An 18741-nucleotide genomic window follows, 5' to 3' on the forward strand; every position below is an offset into this window, starting at 1 on the left:
CTCTGTGTCCTACCTATACAGGTGTGTATCTGTGTCCTACCTATACAGGTGTCTCTGTGTCCTACCAATACAGGTGTGTCTCTGTGTCCTACCCATACAGGTGTGTCTCTGTGTCCTACCTATACAGGTGTGTCTGTGTCCTACCAATACAGGTGTGTCTCTGTGTCCCACCTATACAGGTGTGTCTCTGTGTCCTACCCATACAGGTGTGTCTCTGTGTCCTACCTATACAGGTGTCTCTGTGTCCTACCTATACAGGTGTGTATCTGTGTCCTACCTATACAGGTGTCTCTGTGTCCTACCTATACAGGTGTGTATCTGTGTCCTACTTATACAGGTGTGTATCTGTGTCCTACCTATACAGGTGTCTCTGTGTCCTACCTATACAGGTGTGTATCTGTGTCCTACCTATACAGGTGTCTCTGTGTCCTACCTATACAAGTGTGTATCTGTGTCCTACCTACACAGGTGTCTCTCTAACCTACCTATACAGGTGTGTATGTGTCCTATCTATACAGGTGTGTCTGTGTCCTACCAATACAGGTGTGTCTCTGTGTCCTACCTATATAGGTGTGTATCTGTGTCCTACCTATACAGGTGTGTTCTGTGTCCTACCTATACAGGTGTCTCTATGTCCTACCAATACAGGTGTGTCTCTGTGTCCTACCCATACAGGTGTGTCTCTGTGTCCTACCTATACAGGTGTGTCTGTGTCCTATCTATACAGGTGTGTCTCTGTGTCCTACCTATACAGGTGTGTCTCTGTATCCTACCTATACAGGTGTGTCTCTGTGTCCTATCTATACAGGTGTGTGTCTCTGTGTCCTACCTGGTGTGTATCTGTGTCCTACCTATACAGGTGTCTCTATGTCCTGCCTATACAGGTGTGTCTCTGTGTCCTACCCATACAGGTGTGTCTCTGTGTCCTACCTATACAGGTGTATCTCTGTGTCCTACCTATACAGGTGTGTCTGTGTCCTACCTATACAGGTGTGTCTCTGTGTCCTACCTATACAGGTGTGTCTCTGTGTCCTACCTATACAGGTGTCTCTGTGCCCTACCTATACAGGTGTATCTGTGTCCTACCCATACAGGTGTGTCTCTGTGTCCTACCTATACAGGTGTGTCTCTGTGTCCTACCTATACAGGTGTGTCTGTGTCCTACCTATACAGGTGTCTCTGTGTCCTACCTATACAGGTGTATCTCTGTGTACTACCTATACAGGTGTGTATCTGTGTCCTACCTATACAGGTGTCTCTGTGTCCTACCTATACAGGTGTGTATCTGTGTCCTACCTATACAGGTGTCTCTGTGTCCTACCTATACAGGTGTGTCTGTGTCCTACCAATACAGGTGTGTCTCTGTATCCTACCTATACAGGTGTGTCTCTGTGTCCTATCTATACAGGTGTAGTCTCTGTGTCCTACCTATACAGGTGTGTATCTGTGTCCTACCTATACAGGTGTCTCTATGTCCTACCTATACAGGTGTGTCTCTGTGTCCTACCTATACAGGTGTGTCTGTGTCCTACCTATACAGGTGTAGTCTCTGTGTCCTACCTATAAAGGTGTGTCTGTGTCCTACCTATACAGGTGTTTCTGTGTCCTACCTATACAGGTGTGTCTCTGTGTCCCACCTATACAGGTGTGTCTGTGCCCTACCTATACAGGTGTGTCTCTGTGTCCTACCTATACAGGTGTGTCTCTGTGTCCTACCTATACAGGTGTCTGTGTCCCACCTATACAGGTGTCTCTGTGTCCTACCTATACAGGTGTATCTCTGTGTACTACCTATACAGGTGTGTATCTGTGTCCTACCTATACAGGTGTCTCTGTGTCCTACCTATACAGGTGTGTATCTGTGTCCTACCTATACAGGTGTCTCTGTGTCCTACCTATACAGGTGTGTATCTGTGTCCTACCTATACAGGTGTAGCTCTGTGTCCTACCTATACAGGTGTGTCTGTGTCCTACCCTATACAGGTGTGTATCTGTGTCCTACCTATACAGGTGTGTCTCTGTGTCCCACCCATACAGGTGTGTTCAGTGCCCTACCTATACAGGTGTGTCTCTGTGTCCTACCTATACAGGTGTGTATCTGTGTCCTACCTATACAGGTGTGTCTGTGTCCTACCTATACAGGTGTGTCTCTGTGTCCTACCTATACAGGTGTGTCTCTGTGTACTACCTATACAGGTGTGTATCTGTGTCCTACCTATACAGGTGTCTCTGTGTCCTACCTATACAGGTGTGTATCTGTGTCCTACCTATACAGGTGTCTCTGTGTCCTACCTATACAGGTGTGTATCTGTGTCCTACCAATACAGGTGTGTGTGTCCTACCTATACAGGTGTCTATCTGTGTCCTACCTATACAGGTGTGTCTCTGTGTCCTACCCATACAGGTGTGTCTCTGTGTCCTACCTATACAGGTGTGTCTCTGTGTCCTACCTATACAGGTGTGTATCTGTGTCCTACCTATACAGGTGTCTCTGTGTCCTACCCATACAGGTGTGTCTCTGTGTCCTACCTATACAGGTGTGTCTCTGTGTCCTACCCATACAGGTGTGTATCTGTGTCCTACCTATACAGGTGTGTCTCTGTGTCCTACCTATACAGGTGTGTATCTGTGTCCTACCTATACAGGTGTGTATCTGTGTCCTACCTATAAAGGTGTCTCTGTGTCCTACCCATACAGGTGTGTATCTGTGTCCTACCTATACAGGTGTGTTCTGTGTCCTACCTATACAGGTGTGTATCTGTGTCCTACCCATACAGGTGTCTCTGTGTCCTACCTATACAGGTGTGTATCTGTGTCCTACCCACACAGGTGTGTTTCTGTGTCCTACCTATACAGGTGTGTCTCTGTGTCCTACCTATACAGGTGTGTATCTGTGTCCTATCTATACAGGTGTGTTTCTGTGTCCTACCTATACAGGTGTGTATCTGTGTCCTACCTATACAGGTGTGTTTCTGTGTCCTATCTATACAGGTGTGTTTCTGTGTCCTACCTATACAGGTGTGTCTCTGTGTCCTATCTATACAGGTGTGTTTCTGTGTCCTACCTATACAGGTGTGTCTGTGTCCCACCTATACAGGTGTGTATCTGTGTCCTATCTATACAGGTGTGTTTCTGTGTCCTACCTATACAGGTGTGTATCTGTGTCCTACCTATACAGGTGTGTATCTGTGTCCTACCTATACAGGTGTGTATCTGTGTCCTACCTATACAGGTGTGTATCTGTGTCCTACCTATACAGGTGTGTATCTGTGTCCTACCTATACAGGTGTCTCTGTGTCCTACCTATACAGGTGTGTATCTGTGTCCTACCTATACAGGTGTGTCTCTGTGTCCTACCTATACAGGTGTGTATCTGTGTCCTACCTATACAGGTGTCTCTGTGTCCTACCTATACAGGTGTGTATCTGTGTCCTACCTATACAGGTGTGTCTCTGTGTCCTACCTATACAGGTGTGTCTCTGTGTCCTACCTATACAGGTGTGTATCTGTGTCCTATCTATACAGGTGTGTTTCTGTGTCCTACCTATACAGGTGTGTATCTGTGTCCTACCTATACAGGTGTGTATCTGTGTCCTATCTATACAGGTGTGTTTCAGTGTCCTACCTATACAGGTCCTGTGTCCTATCTATGCAGGTGTGTTTCTGTGTCCTACCCACAGGTGTGTCTCTGTGTCCTATCTATACAGGTGTGTTTCTGTGTCCTACCTATACAGGTGTGTATCTGTGTCCTACCTATACAGGTGTGTATCTGTGTCCTATCTATACAGGTGTGTTTCTGTGTCCTACCCATACAGGTGTGTCTCTGTGTCCTATCTATACAGGTGTGTATCTGTGTCCTACCTATACAGGTGTGTCTGTGTCCTACCCATACAGGTGTGTATCTGTGTCCTACTATACAGGTGTGTTTCTGTGTCCTACCTATACAGGTGTGTATCTGTGTCCTACCTATACAGGTGTGTCTCTGTGTCCTATCTATACAGGTGTTTCTGTGTCCTACCTATACAGGTGTGTATCTGTGTCCTACCTATACAGGTGTGTATCTGTGTCCTATCTATACAGGTGTGTTTCTGTGTCCTACCTATACAGGTGTGTCTCTGTGTCCTATCTATACAGGTGTGTTTCTGTGTCCTACCATACAGGTGTCTGTGTCCTACCTCCCAGGTGTGGGCTCTGTGTCCTATCTATACAGGTGTGTTTCTGTGTCCTACCTATACAGGTGTGTATCTGTGTCCTACCTATACAGGTGTGTTTCTGTGTCCTACCTATACAGGTGTATCTCTGTGTCCTACCTATACAGGTGTGTCTCTGTGTCCTACCTATACAGGTGTATCTCTGTGTCCTACCTATACAGGTGTGTCTTGTGTCCTACCTATACAGCTGGGTATGGATGCAGATCCAGTTAGCCAGGGCGTTGGGGACAGTCAGACACTCTTTCCATGGCGGTGGATCCCTCCATTTACGTATCCGGGGGAACATTCAAAGCGGATCACGGCTCCCACAGCAAAGTTATTAACCGTCCTCCTCCCGTTCCTGGGCTCTGGGACTGAAGTGCACTGGGTGGCACTGGTCCTTGGCACCGCTGTCGAGGAAGAGAAGGGAGAGTGTTCGTCTGGTCAGTGGAGCTTTACCAAGTTGTGATTATCTAGAACCCTGAGTTTCTCCTGACAAGGGAAACTCTGTTAGAGAAAAAATAGTTAATTAAATGTTATTTTATAGTAGAGCAGCTTTAATATTGCAGATACAATGTAGATTGTGGCTTTCCTATCAATGTAATTGTCTTAAGAATCTTTTCCAATCACCCCGTATGTAACCTTTATTTAAAGTGGGGCAGTTAAGAACAACTTATTTACAATGACGGCCGACCCCGGCCAAACCTGAGTAACGCTGGGCACCGCCCTCTACGGGACTCCCAATGATGGCCACCCCGGCCAAACCTGAGTAACGCTGGGCACCGCCCTACGGGACTCCCAATGACGGCCGACCCGGGCCAAACCTGAATAACGCTGGGCACCGCCCTACGGGACTCCCAATGACGGCCGACCCGGCCAAACCTGAATAACGCTGGCACCGCCCCTACGGGACTCCCAATGACGGCCGACCCGGGCCAAACCTGAATAACGCTGGGCACCGCCCTACGGGACTCCCAATGACGGGCGACCCCGGCCAAACCTGAATAACGCTGGGCACCGCCCTACGGGACTCCCAATGACGGCCGACCCGCCAAACCTGAATAACGCTGGGCACCGCCCTACGGGACTCCCAATGACGGCCGACCCGGCCAAAACCTGAATAACGCTGGGCACCGCCCTCCCGGGACTCCCAATGATGGCCCGCCTGACCCCGGCCAAACCTGAGTAACGCTGGGCACCGCCCTACGGGACTCCCAATGACGGCCGACCCGGCCAAACCTGAATAACGCTGGGCACCGCCCTACGGACTCCCAATGACGGGCGACCCCGGCCAAACCTGAGTAACGCTGGGCACCGCCCCCACGGGACTCCCAATGACGGCCGACCCCGGCCAAACCTGAGTAACGCTGGGCACCGCCCTACGGGACTCCCAATGACGGCCGACCCCGGCCAAACCTGAGTAACGCTGGGCACCGCCCTACGGGACTCCCAATGACGGCCGACCCCGGCCAAACCTGAATAACGCTGGGCACCGCCCTACGGGACTCCCAATGACGGGCGACCCCGGCCAAACCTGAGTAACGCTGGGCACCGCCCTACGGGACTCCCAATGACGGCCGACCCCGGCCAAACCTGAGTAACGCTGGGCACCGCCCTACGGGACTCCCAATGACGGGCGACCCGGCCAAACCTGAATAACGCTGGGCACCGCCCTACGGGACTCCCAATCACAGCCGGAAGTGATACAGCCTGAATTTGAACCAAGGTCTGTAGTGATGCCGATAGTGGACAGCCTTGTTTTTACTCCACTACATTATTGACTATTTTACACCTGCTGGTTACTATACATGACTGTAATCTATTGTATTAGAGTCCAAGCAGTCCAGATATTTATCTATAAATTCTAGTCAGACTTTATCAAAGGCCTTTTCAAAGTCAGCTATGAATACCAGGCCTGGTGTAGTACTTATATTATCTCCAATGTATCGTCAAGTAAAAACCTGTCTGATTAGGATGAATAATATCCAACAACCCCTTTTTTAATTCTACGTGACCAGCATTTAGCTAGAAATGTTTTGCATCCCAACACTGAACTAACTGTAAGGTGACTCTAATGTTTAACATCCCAACACTGAACTAACTGTAAAGTGACTCTAATGTTTAACATCCCAACACTGAACTAACTGTAAAGTGACTCTAATGTTTTACATCCCAACACTGAACTAACTGTAAAGTGACTCTAATGTTTAACATCCCAACACTGAACTAACTGTAAAGTGACTCTAATGTTTTACATCCCAACACTGAACTAACTGTAAGGTGACTCTAATGTTTAACATCCCAACACTGAACTAACTGTAAGGTGACTCTAATGTTTAACATCCCAACACTGAACTAACTGTAAAGTGACTCTAATGTTTAACATCCCAACACTGAACTAACTGTAAGGTGACTCTAATGTTTAACATCCCAACACTGAACTAACTGTAAGGTGACTCTAATGTTTAACATCCCAACACTGAACTAACTGTAAGGTGACTCTAATGTTTAACATCCCAACACTGAACTAACTGTAAGGTGACTCTAATGTTTAACATCCCAACACTGAACTAACTGTAAGGTGACTCTAATGTTTAACATCCCAACACTGAACTAACTGTGACTCTAATGTTTAACATCCCAACACTGAACTAACTGTAAGGTGACCCTAATGTTTAACATCCCAACACTGAACTAACTGTAAAGTGACTCTAATGTTTAACATCCCAACACTGAACTAACTGTAAGGTGACTCTAATGTTTAACATCCCAACACTGAACTAACTGTAAGGTGACTCTAATGTTTAACATCCCAACACTGAACTAACTGTAAGGTGACTCTAATGTTTAACATCCCAACACTGAACTAACTGTAAGGTAACTCTAATGTTTAACATCCCAACACTGAACTAACTGTAAGGTGACTCTAATGTTTAACATCCCAACACTGAACTAACTGTAAGGTGACTCTAATGTTTAACATCCCAACACTGAACTAACTGTAAGGTGACTCTAATGTTTAACATCCCAACACTGAACTAACTGTAAGGTGACTCTAATGTTTAACATCCCAACACTGAACTAACTGTAAGGTGACTCTAATGTTTAACATCCCAACACTGAACTAACTGTAAGGTGACTCTAATGTTTAACATCCCAACACTGAACTAACTGTAAGGTGACTCTAATGTTTAACATCCCAACACTGAACTAACTGTAAAGTGATTCTAATGTTTAACATCCCAACACTGAACTAACTGTAAGGTGACTCTAATGTTTAACATCACAACACTGAACTAACTGTAAGGTGACTCTAATGTTTAACATCCCAACACTGAACTAACTGTAAAGTGACTTTAATGTTTAACATCCCAACACTGAACTAACTGTAAGGTGACTCTAATGTTTAACATCCCAACACTGAACTAACTGTAAGGTGACTCTAATGTTTAACATCCCAACACTGAACTAACTGTAAGGTGATTCTAATGTTTAACATCCCAACACTGAACTAACTGTAAGGTGACTCTAATGTTTTACATCCCAACACTGAACTAACTGTAAGGTGACTCTAATGTTTAACATCCCAACACTGAACTAACTGTAAGGTGACTCTAATGTTTAACATCCCAACACTGAACTAACTGTAAGGTGACTCTAATGTTTAACATCCCAACACTGAACTAACTGTAAGGTGACTCTAATGTTTAACATCCCAACACTGAACTAACTGTAAGGTGACTCTAATGTTTAACATCCCAACACTGAACTAACTGTAAGGTGACTCTAATGTTTAACATCCCAACACTGAACTAACTGTAAGGTGACTCTAATGTTTAACATCCCAACACTGAACTAACTGTAAAGTGACTCTAATGTTTAACATCCCAACACTGAACTAACTGTAAGGTGACTCTAATGTTTAACATCCCAACACTGAACTAACTGTAAGGTGACTCTAATGTTTAACATCCCAACACTGAACTAACTGTAAGGTGACTCTAATGTTTAACATCCCAACACTGAACTAACTGTAAGGTGACTCTAATGTTTAACATCCCAACACTGAACTAACTGTAAGGTGACTCTAATGTTTAACATCCCAACACTGAACTAACTGTAAGGTGACTCTAATGTTTAACATCCCAACACTGAACTAACTGTAAGGTGACTCTAATGTTTAACATCCCAACACTGAACTAACTGTAAGGTGACTCTAATGTTTAACATCCCAACACTGAACTAACTGTAAGGTGACTCTAATGTTTAACATCCCAACACTGAACTAACTGTAAGGTGACTCTAATGTTTAACATCCCAACACTGAACTAACTGTAAGGTGACTCTAATGTTTAACATCCCAACACTGAACTAACTGTAAGGTGACTCTAATGTTTAACATCCCAACACTGAACTAACTGTAAGGTGACTCTAATGTTTAACATCCCAACACTGAACTAACTGTAAGGTGACTCTAATGTTTAACATCCCAACACTGAACTAACTGTAAGGTGACTCTAATGTTTAACATCCCAACACTGAACTAACTGTAAGGTGACTCTAATGTTTAACATCCCAACACTGAACTAACTGTAAGGTGACTCTAATGTTTAACATCCCAACACTGAACTAACTGTAAGGTGACTCTAATGTTTAACATCCCAACACTGAACTAACTGTAAGGTGACTCTAATGTTTAACATCCCAACACTTAACTAACTGTAAGGTGACTCTAATGTTTAACATCCCAACACTGAACTAACTGTAAGGTGACTCTAATGTTTAACATCCCAACACTGAACTAACTGTAAGGTGACTCTAATGTTTAACATCCCAACACTGAACTAACTGTAAGGTGACTCTAATGTTTAACATCACAACACTGAACTAACTGTAAGGTGACTCTAATGTTTAACATCCCAACATTGAACTAACTGTAAGGTGACTCTAATGTTTTACATCCCAACACTGAACTAACTGTAAGGTGACTCTAATGTTTAACATCACAACACTGAACTAACTGTAAGGTGACTCTAATGTTTAACATCCCAACACTGAACTAACTGTAAGGTGACCCTAATGTTTAACATCCCAACACTGAACTAACTGTAAGGTGACTCTAATGTTTAACATCCCAACACTGAACTAACTGTAAGGTGACTCTAATGTTTAACATCCCAACACTGAACTAACTGTAAGGTGACTCTAATGTTTTACATCCCAACACTGAACTAACTGTAAGGTGACTCTAATGTTTAACATCCCAACACTGAACTAACTGTAAAGTGACTCTAATGTTTAACATCCCAACACTGAACTAACTGTAAGGTGACTCTAATGTTTAACATCCCAACACTGAACTAACTGTAAGGTGACTCTAATGTTTAACATCCCAACACTGAACTAACTGTAAGGTGACTCTAATGTTTAACATCCCAACACTGAACTAACTGTAAGGTGACTCTAATGTTTAACATCCCAACACTGAACTAACTGTAAGGTGACTCTAATGTTTAACATCCCAACACTGAACTAACTGTAAAGTGACTCTAATGTTTAACATCCCAACACTGAACTAACTGTAAGGTGACTCTAATGTTTAACATCCCAACACTGAACTAACTGTAAGGTGACTCTAATGTTTAACATCCCAACACTGAACTAACTGTAAAGTGACTCTAATGTTTAACATCCCAACACTGAACTAACTGTAAGGTGACTCTAATGTTTAACATCCCAACACTGAACTAACTGTAAAGTGACTCTAATGTTTAACATCCCAACACTGAACTAACTGTAAGGTGACTCTAATGTTTAACATCCCAACACTGAACTAACTGTAAGGTGACTCTAATGTTTAACATCCCAACACTGAACTAACTGTAAGGTGACTCTAATGTTTAACATCCCAACACTGAACTAACTGTAAGGTGACTCTAATGTTTAACATCCCAACACTGAACTAACTGTGACTCTAATGTTTAACATCCCAACACTGAACTAACTGTAAGGTGACTCTAATGTTTAACATCCCAACACTGAACTAACTGTGACTCTAATGTTTAACATCCCAACACTGAACTCACTGTAAGGTGACTCTAATGTTTAACATCCCAACACTGAACTAACTGTAAGGTGACTCTAATGTTTAACATCCCAACACTGAACTAACTGTGACTCTAATGTTTAACATCCCAACACTGAACTAACTGTGACTCTAATGTTTAACATCCCAACACTGAACTAACTGTGACTCTAATGTTTTAAATGAACTGGGTCTTTATATTGACCACATTGGATCCTGTTTCAGTAATAATGACATCAGACCTTCTTGTTGTCTGATATAATCCACCATTTTCAATGACTGGTTAAAACATGTTACATAACGGACCTCTGAGGACGTAGGTGTTTTATACCTCAACCATCCAGCCCCGGACTTTTCCCCGGACTTTAACTGCATCAAGAACTTCCTCCTCTGTAATTTAACCTTCACATGAATCTTTCTGTACGACTATTAATTTGACGTTATTAATAGAAGAATGAATCCTTTACAATTACCTTCCGTTAGAGGAGATGGAAGAGACTGAAAAATATATTTTTTTAAATATGCTTAAAGTACTTTGCTCTTTCAAAATATAGTTTGGTGAAAATCACGGATGAGTCATTTGTAACGAGTTTCTGTAAATTATTTTTGGTAGCATTTCCCTTCTGACGATCAAACAATTATTTTGTGTATTTTTCCAAATATTCCATCCAGTTCGCTTTTTTTTTTGTAATATATTACACGGGATCTTTCTTGAATAAGTTCCTCCATTTATTTTTGTTTTTCGTCTAACGTATCCAGTGCCTCTATGGTACAGTTTTTATTACTATCTATCTGTACTATCTATCTGTACTATCTATCTGTACTGTCTATCTGTACTATCTATCTGTACTATCTATCTGTACTATCTATCTGTACTATCTATCTGTACTGTCTATCTGTACTATCTATCTGTACTATCTATCTGTACTATCTATCTGTACTATCTATCTGTACTATCTATCTGTACTATCTATCTGTACTATCTATCTGTACTGTCTATCTGTACTATCTATCTGTACTATCTATCTGTACTATCTATCTGTACTATCTATCTGTACTATCTATCTGTACTGTCTATCTGTACTATCTATCTGTACTATCTATCTGTACTGTCTATCTGTACTGTCTATCTGTACTGTCTATCTGTACTATCTATCTGTACTATCTATCTGTACTATCTATCTGTACTGTCTATCTGTACTATCTATCTGTACTATCTATATGTACTATCTATCTGTACTGTCTATCTGTACTATCTATCTGTACTATCTATCTGTACTATCTATCTGTACTGTCTATCTGTACTATCTATCTGTACTATCTATCTGTACTATCTATCTGTACTATCTATCTGTACTATCTATCTGTACTATCTATCTGTACTGTCTATCTGTACTGTCTATCTGTACTATCTATCTGTACTATCTATCTGTACTATCTATCTGTACTATCTATCTGTACTGTCTATCTGTACCATCTATCTGTACTGTCTATCTGTACTATCTATCTGTACCATCTATCTGTCTATATATCTGTACTATCTATTTGTACTATCTATCTGTACTATCTATCTGTACTATCTATCTGTACTGTCTATCTGTACTGTCTATTTGTACTATCTATCTGTACTATCTATCTGTACTGTCTATCTGTACTATCTATCTGTACTATCTATCTGTACTATCTATCTGTACTATCTATCTGTACTATCTATCTGTACTATCTATCTGTACTGTTAGTCCTTCCTTTGGTAACATAGACTCTTTTGACCTAAATTGCTTTTTGTTTTAAAGATGAGAATTGAATTGCAGGGCCTCTAAAGGCACATTTAAAAGTGTCCCGTACAGTAAGGGGATCTGCATGTTATTTCAGAACAAGTTTGTTATAAATTCTTCTGTCTTTGTGAAAAACAAGTTGTCATCTGTGACGGCCCCTCCCTGCTCTGTCGACTGGGTTTGGATGTGGTTACTTCCTGCAGGAGATTGGTGGGAGAGGTGGGCGGAGCTGGGAGAGGTGGGCGGAGCTGGGAGAGGTGGGTGGGGTAGGAGAGGTGGGCGGAGCTGGGAGAGGTGGGCGGAGCTGGGAGAGGTGGGCGGAGCTGGGAGAGGTGGGTAGGGTAGGAGAGGTGGGGCGGAGCTGGGAGAGATGGGCGGAGCTGGGAGAGGGGGCGGAGCTGGGAGAGGTGGGTGGGGTAGGAGAGGTGGGCGGAGCTGGGAGAGGTGGGCGGAGCTGGGAGAGGGGGCAGAGCTGGGAGAGGGGGCGGAGCTGGGAGGGTCGTCTGGGGCTGATGGGGCACACCTGTTCAGCAAGAGAGTCTTCTCCCCATGCAGACTTTTGGTTGTTTCGTTGTGGGGCTGGCAGGATATTAAACCTCCTCCATGTATATCTCACTAGGTCAGGATATTAAACCTCCTCCATGTATATCTCACTAGGTCAGGATATTAAACCTCCTCCATGTATATCTCACTAGGTCAGGATATTAAACCTCCTCCATGTATATCTCACTAGGTCAGGATATTAAACCTCCATGTATATCTCACTAGGTCAGGATATTAAACCTCCATGTATATCTCACTAGGTCAGGATATTAAACCTCCATGTATATCTCACTAGGTCAGGATATTAAACCTCCTCCATGTATATCTCACTAGGTCAGGATATTAAACCTCCTCCATGTATATCTCACTAGGTCAGGATATTAAACCTCCTCCATGTATATCTCACTAGGTCAGGATATTAAACCTCCTCCATGTATATCTCACTAGGTCAAGGTATTAAACCTCCATGTATATCTCACTAGGTCAGGATATTAAACCTCCTCCATGTATATCTCACTAGGTCAGGGTATTAAACCTCCATGTATATCTCACTAGGTCAGGATATTAAACCTCCATGTATATCTCACTAGGTCAGGATATTAAACCTCCATGTATATCTCACTAGGTCAGGATATTAAACCTCCTCCATGTATATCTCACTAGGTCAGGGTGTTAAACCTCCATGTATATCTCATTAGGTCAGGATATTAAACATCCTCCATGTATATCTCATTAGGTCAGGATATTAAACCTCCTCCATGTATATCTCACTAGGTCAGGATATTAAACCTCCATGTATATCTCACTAGGTCAGGATATTAAACCTCCATGTATATCTCACTAGGTCAGGATATTAAACCTCCATGTATATCTCACTAGGTCAGGATATTAAACCTCCATGTATATCTCACTAGGTCAGGATATTAAACCTCCATGTATATCTCACTAGGTCAGGATATTAAACCTCCTCCATGTATATCTCACTAGGTCAGGATATTAAACCTCCATGTATATCTCACTAGGTCAGGATATTAAACCTCCATGTATATCTCACTAGGTCAGGATATTAAACCTCCTCCATGTATATCTCACTAGGTCAGGATATTAAACCTCCATGTATATCTCACTAGGTCAGGATATTAAACCTCCTCCATGTATATCTCACTAGGTCAGGATATTAAACCTCCATGTATATCTCACTAGGTCAGGATATTAAACCTCCATGTATATCTCACTAGGTCAGGATATTAAACCTCCTCCATGTATATCTCACTAGGTCAGGATATTAAACCTCCATGTATATCTCACTAGGTCAGGATATTAAACCTCCATGTATATCTCACTAGGTCAGGATATTAAACCTCCTCCATGTATATCTCACTAGGTCAGGATATGAAACCTCCATGTATATCTCACTAGGTCAGGATATTAAACCTCCATGTATATCTCACTAGGTCAGGATATTAAACCTCCTCCATGTATATCTCACTAGGTCAGGATATTAAACCTCCATGTATATCTCACTAGGTCAGGATATTAAACCTCCATGTATATCTCACTAGGTCAGGATATTAAACCCATATATCCACTACTTCCAATATATCCATGAAAGACCATGAGGGTGATAGTTTGTAGTGTGATTTCCTTCATGGTCAATTGAGTAATTTATCAATTATGGTGGAAAATTGCAACATTATGTTATAATACGTGTATTGCATCAAATGGTTGTTTTATGCAACAGAATAGAGGGTTATTAGAACTATTGTGTGAGTGTGTGTGTTCTACTGAGGATGAGCCTCTGGGAGAGAACACTGACAGAGGAGATGTACGATGTCTTTTGGGTGATAAAACCTAAAGAGCTTTCCAGAGAACATGAGTTAATGTTTCCGCTCTATATGGTACCAGGGAGAGATGGCTCCAGTGTGGAGTCGAAGGGCCAGACCCTGGTCTCTACCCAATGAGAACTGTTGACACAGCAGATACTCTCTGTTATTAATTGTAGGTATCTTTCATACAAATCTTAACCTTGTGAGCCATTCTATAAATCTATTGGTCTTCATGTAGGTAGAGGTAAAGGGATGTATCTCAGCTATAAAAGACCTTTGTACTTTTGTCTCTGGGCCCCGTGATTCGTCGATCAGCCATCCGATTCACTTTATTTATGTGTGTTGTATTAACCTGCTCCCTTTTTAATAAGTGAATAAAGATTTGGTTTAAGTATCACTCTGACTTGTGTGATAAGTTTGTCTCTCCTCATTTCCACACAGTATTATAATCTCCCATCATAATAATAGGGTTTTGTATTGTTTGAGAGCTTGATGATTTATTATACAGTATATATTCTCAAAGATGTGTGGATCATCATTATTTGAACCATATAGATAAATGAGCCATATCTGTTTAGGGTCCAATAACATACGGGGTAATAACATACGGGGTAATAACATACGGGGTAATAACATACGGGGTAATAACATACGGTCCAATAACATACGGTCCAATAACATACGGGGTAATAACATACGGGGTAATAACATACGGGGTAATAACATACGGTCCATATAACATACGGTCCAATAACATACGGTCCAATAACATACGGTCCAATAACATACGGTCCAATGACATACGGTCCAATAACATACGGGTAAAAACATACGGTCCAATAACATACGGTCCAATAACATACGGTCCAATAACATACAGTCCAATGACATACGGGGTAATAACATACGGTCCAATAACATATCCAATAACATACGGTCCAATAACTACGGTAATAACATACGGTCCAATAACATACGGTCCAATGACATACGGTCCAATAACATACGGTCCAATAACATACGGTCCAATGACATACGGACCAATAACACAGGGTAAAAACATACGGTCCAATAACATACGGGGTAATAACATACGGGGTAATAACATATGGGGTAATAACATACGGTCCTATAACATACGGTCCAATAACATACGGTCCAATAACATACGGTCCAATAACATACGGTCCAATAACATACGGTCCAATAACATATGGGGTAATAACATACGGTCCAATAACATACGGTCCTATAACATACGGTCCAATAACATACGGTCCAATAACATATCCTAATAACATACGGTCCAATAACATACGGTCCAATAACATACGGTCCAATAACATACGGGTAATAACATACGGGGTAATAACATACGGTCCAATAACATACGGTCCAATGACATACGGTCCAATAACATACGGGGTAATAACATACGGTCCAATAACATACGGTAATAACATACGGGGTAATAACATACGGTCCAATAACATACGGTCCAATAACATACGGTCCGATAACATACTGGGTAATAACATACGGTCCAATAACATACGGTCCAATGACATACGGTCCAATAACATACGGTAATAACATACGGTCCAATAACATACGGGGTAATAACATACGGGGTAATAACATACGGGGTAATAACATACGGGGTAATAACATACGGGGTAATAACATACGGTCCAATAACATACGGGTAATAACATACGGGTAATAACATACGGTCCAATAACATACGGTCCAATAACATACGGTCCAATAACATACGGTCCAATAACATACGGTCCAATAACATACGGGGTAATAACATACGGTCCAATAACATACGGGGTAATAACATACGGGGTAATAAAATACGGGGTAATAACATACGGTCCAATAACATACGGTCCAATAACATACGGGTAATAACATACGGGTGATAACATACGGTCCAATAACATACGGTCCAATAACATACGGGGGTCCAATAACATACGGTCCAATAACATACGGTCCAATAACATACGGTCCAATAACATACGGGGTAATAACATACCTGATAACATACGGTCCAATAACATACGGTCCAATAACATACGGGTAATAACATACGGTCCAATAACATACGGGTAATAACATACGGTCCAATAACATACGGTCCAATAACATACGGGTCCATACGGGGTGATAACATACGGTCCAATAACATACGGTCCAATAACATACGGGTAATAACATACGGGGTAATAACATACGGTCCAATAACATACGGGTGATAACATACGGTCCAATAACATACGGTCCAATAACATACGGGTAATAACATACGGGGTAATAACATACGGTCCAATAACATACGGGGTGATAACATACCTCCAATAACATACGGTCCAATAACATACGGGGTAATAACATACGGTCCAATAACATACGGTCCAATAACATACGGGGTAATAACATACGGTCCAATAACATACGGGGTAATAACATACGGGGTAATAACATACGGTCCAATAACATACGGTCCAATAACATACGGTCCAATAACATACGGGGTAATAACATACGGGGTAATAACATACGGTCCAATAACATACGGTCCAATAACATACGGGGTAATAACATACGGGGTAATAACATACGGTCCAATAACATACGGTCCAATAACATACGGTCCTATAACATACGGTCCAATAACATACGGTCCAATAACATACGGTCCAATAACATACGGTCCAATAACATACGGTCCAATAACATACGGGTGTAATAACATACGGGGTAATAACATACGGTCCAATAACATACTGGTAATAACATACGGTCCAATAACATACGGGGTAATAACATACGGTAATAACATACGGTCCAATAACATACGGTCCAATAACATACGGGGTAATAACATACGGTCCAATAACATACGGTCCAATAACATACGGGGTAATAACATACGGTCCAATAACATACGGTCCAATAACATACGGGGTAATAACATACGGTAATAACATACTGGGTAATAACATACGGTCCAATAACATACGGTCCAATAACATACGGTCCAATAACATACGGTCCAATAACATACGGGGTAATAACATACGGTCCAATAACATATGGGGTAATAACATACGGGGTAATAACATACGGTCCAATAACATACGGTCCAATAACATACGGTCCGATAACATACTGGTAATAACATACGGTCCAATAACATACGGTCCAATAACATACGGTAATAACATACGGTCCAATAACATACGGTCCAATAACATACGGGGTAATAACATACGGTCCAATAACATACGGGGTAATAACATACGGGGTAATAACATACGGTCCAATAACATACGGTCCAATAACATACGGGGTAATAACATACGGTCCAATAACATACGGTCCAATAACATACGGGGTAATAACATACGGGGTAATAACATACGGTCCAATAACATACGGTCCAATAACATACGGGGTAATAACATACGGTCCAATAACATACGGTCCAATAACATACGGGGTAATAACATACGGTCCAATAACATACGGTCCAATAACATACGGTCCAATAACATACGGGGTAATAACATACGGGGTAATAACATACGGGGTAATAACATACAGTCCAATAACATACGGTCCAATAACATACGGTCCAATAACATACGGGGTAATAACATACGGTCCAATAACATACGGTAATAACATACGGTCCAATAACATACGGTCCAATAACATACGGGGTAATAACATACGGTCCAATAACATACGGGGTAATAACACACGGTCCAATAACATACGGTCCAATAACATACGGGGTAATAACATACGGTCCAAAACATACGGTCCAATAACACACGGTCCAATAACATACGGGGTAATAACATACGGTCCAATAACATACGGTCCAATAACATACGGGGTAATAACATACGGGGTAATAACATACGGTCCAATAACATACTGGGTAATAACATACGGTCCAATAACATACGGGGTAATAACATACGGGTAATAACATACGGTCCAATAACATACGGGGTAATAACATACGGGTAATAACATACGGTCCAATAACATACGGTCCAATAACATACGGGTAATAACATACGGTCCAATAACATACGGTCCAATAACATACGGGGTAATAACATACGGTCCAATAACATACGGGGTAATAACATACGGTCCAATAACATACGGTCCAATAACATACGGGTAATAACATACGGTCCAATAACATACGGTCCAATAACATACGGGGTAATAACATACGGGGTAATAACATACGGTCCAATAACATACGGTCCAATAACATAACATACGGT

General features: G+C 41.9%; 1 protein-coding gene across 1 annotated transcript in view; it reads right to left on the minus strand.

The window, feature by feature from the left end:
* The window catches only part of LOC118378371 (CUB and sushi domain-containing protein 1-like), a 926375-nt gene that overhangs the window by 315983 nt on the left and 591651 nt on the right, over positions 1–18741 (minus strand). The window contains 3 exon segments of the mRNA XM_052471760.1: positions 4391–4415; positions 4417–4464; positions 4467–4600. Coding sequence (XP_052327720.1) covers positions 4391–4415; positions 4417–4464; positions 4467–4600 — 207 coding nt within the window.

Source organism: Oncorhynchus keta, chromosome 19 (assembly GCF_023373465.1).
Source record: "Oncorhynchus keta strain PuntledgeMale-10-30-2019 chromosome 19, Oket_V2, whole genome shotgun sequence".
NCBI lineage: Eukaryota > Metazoa > Chordata > Actinopteri > Salmoniformes > Salmonidae > Oncorhynchus > Oncorhynchus keta.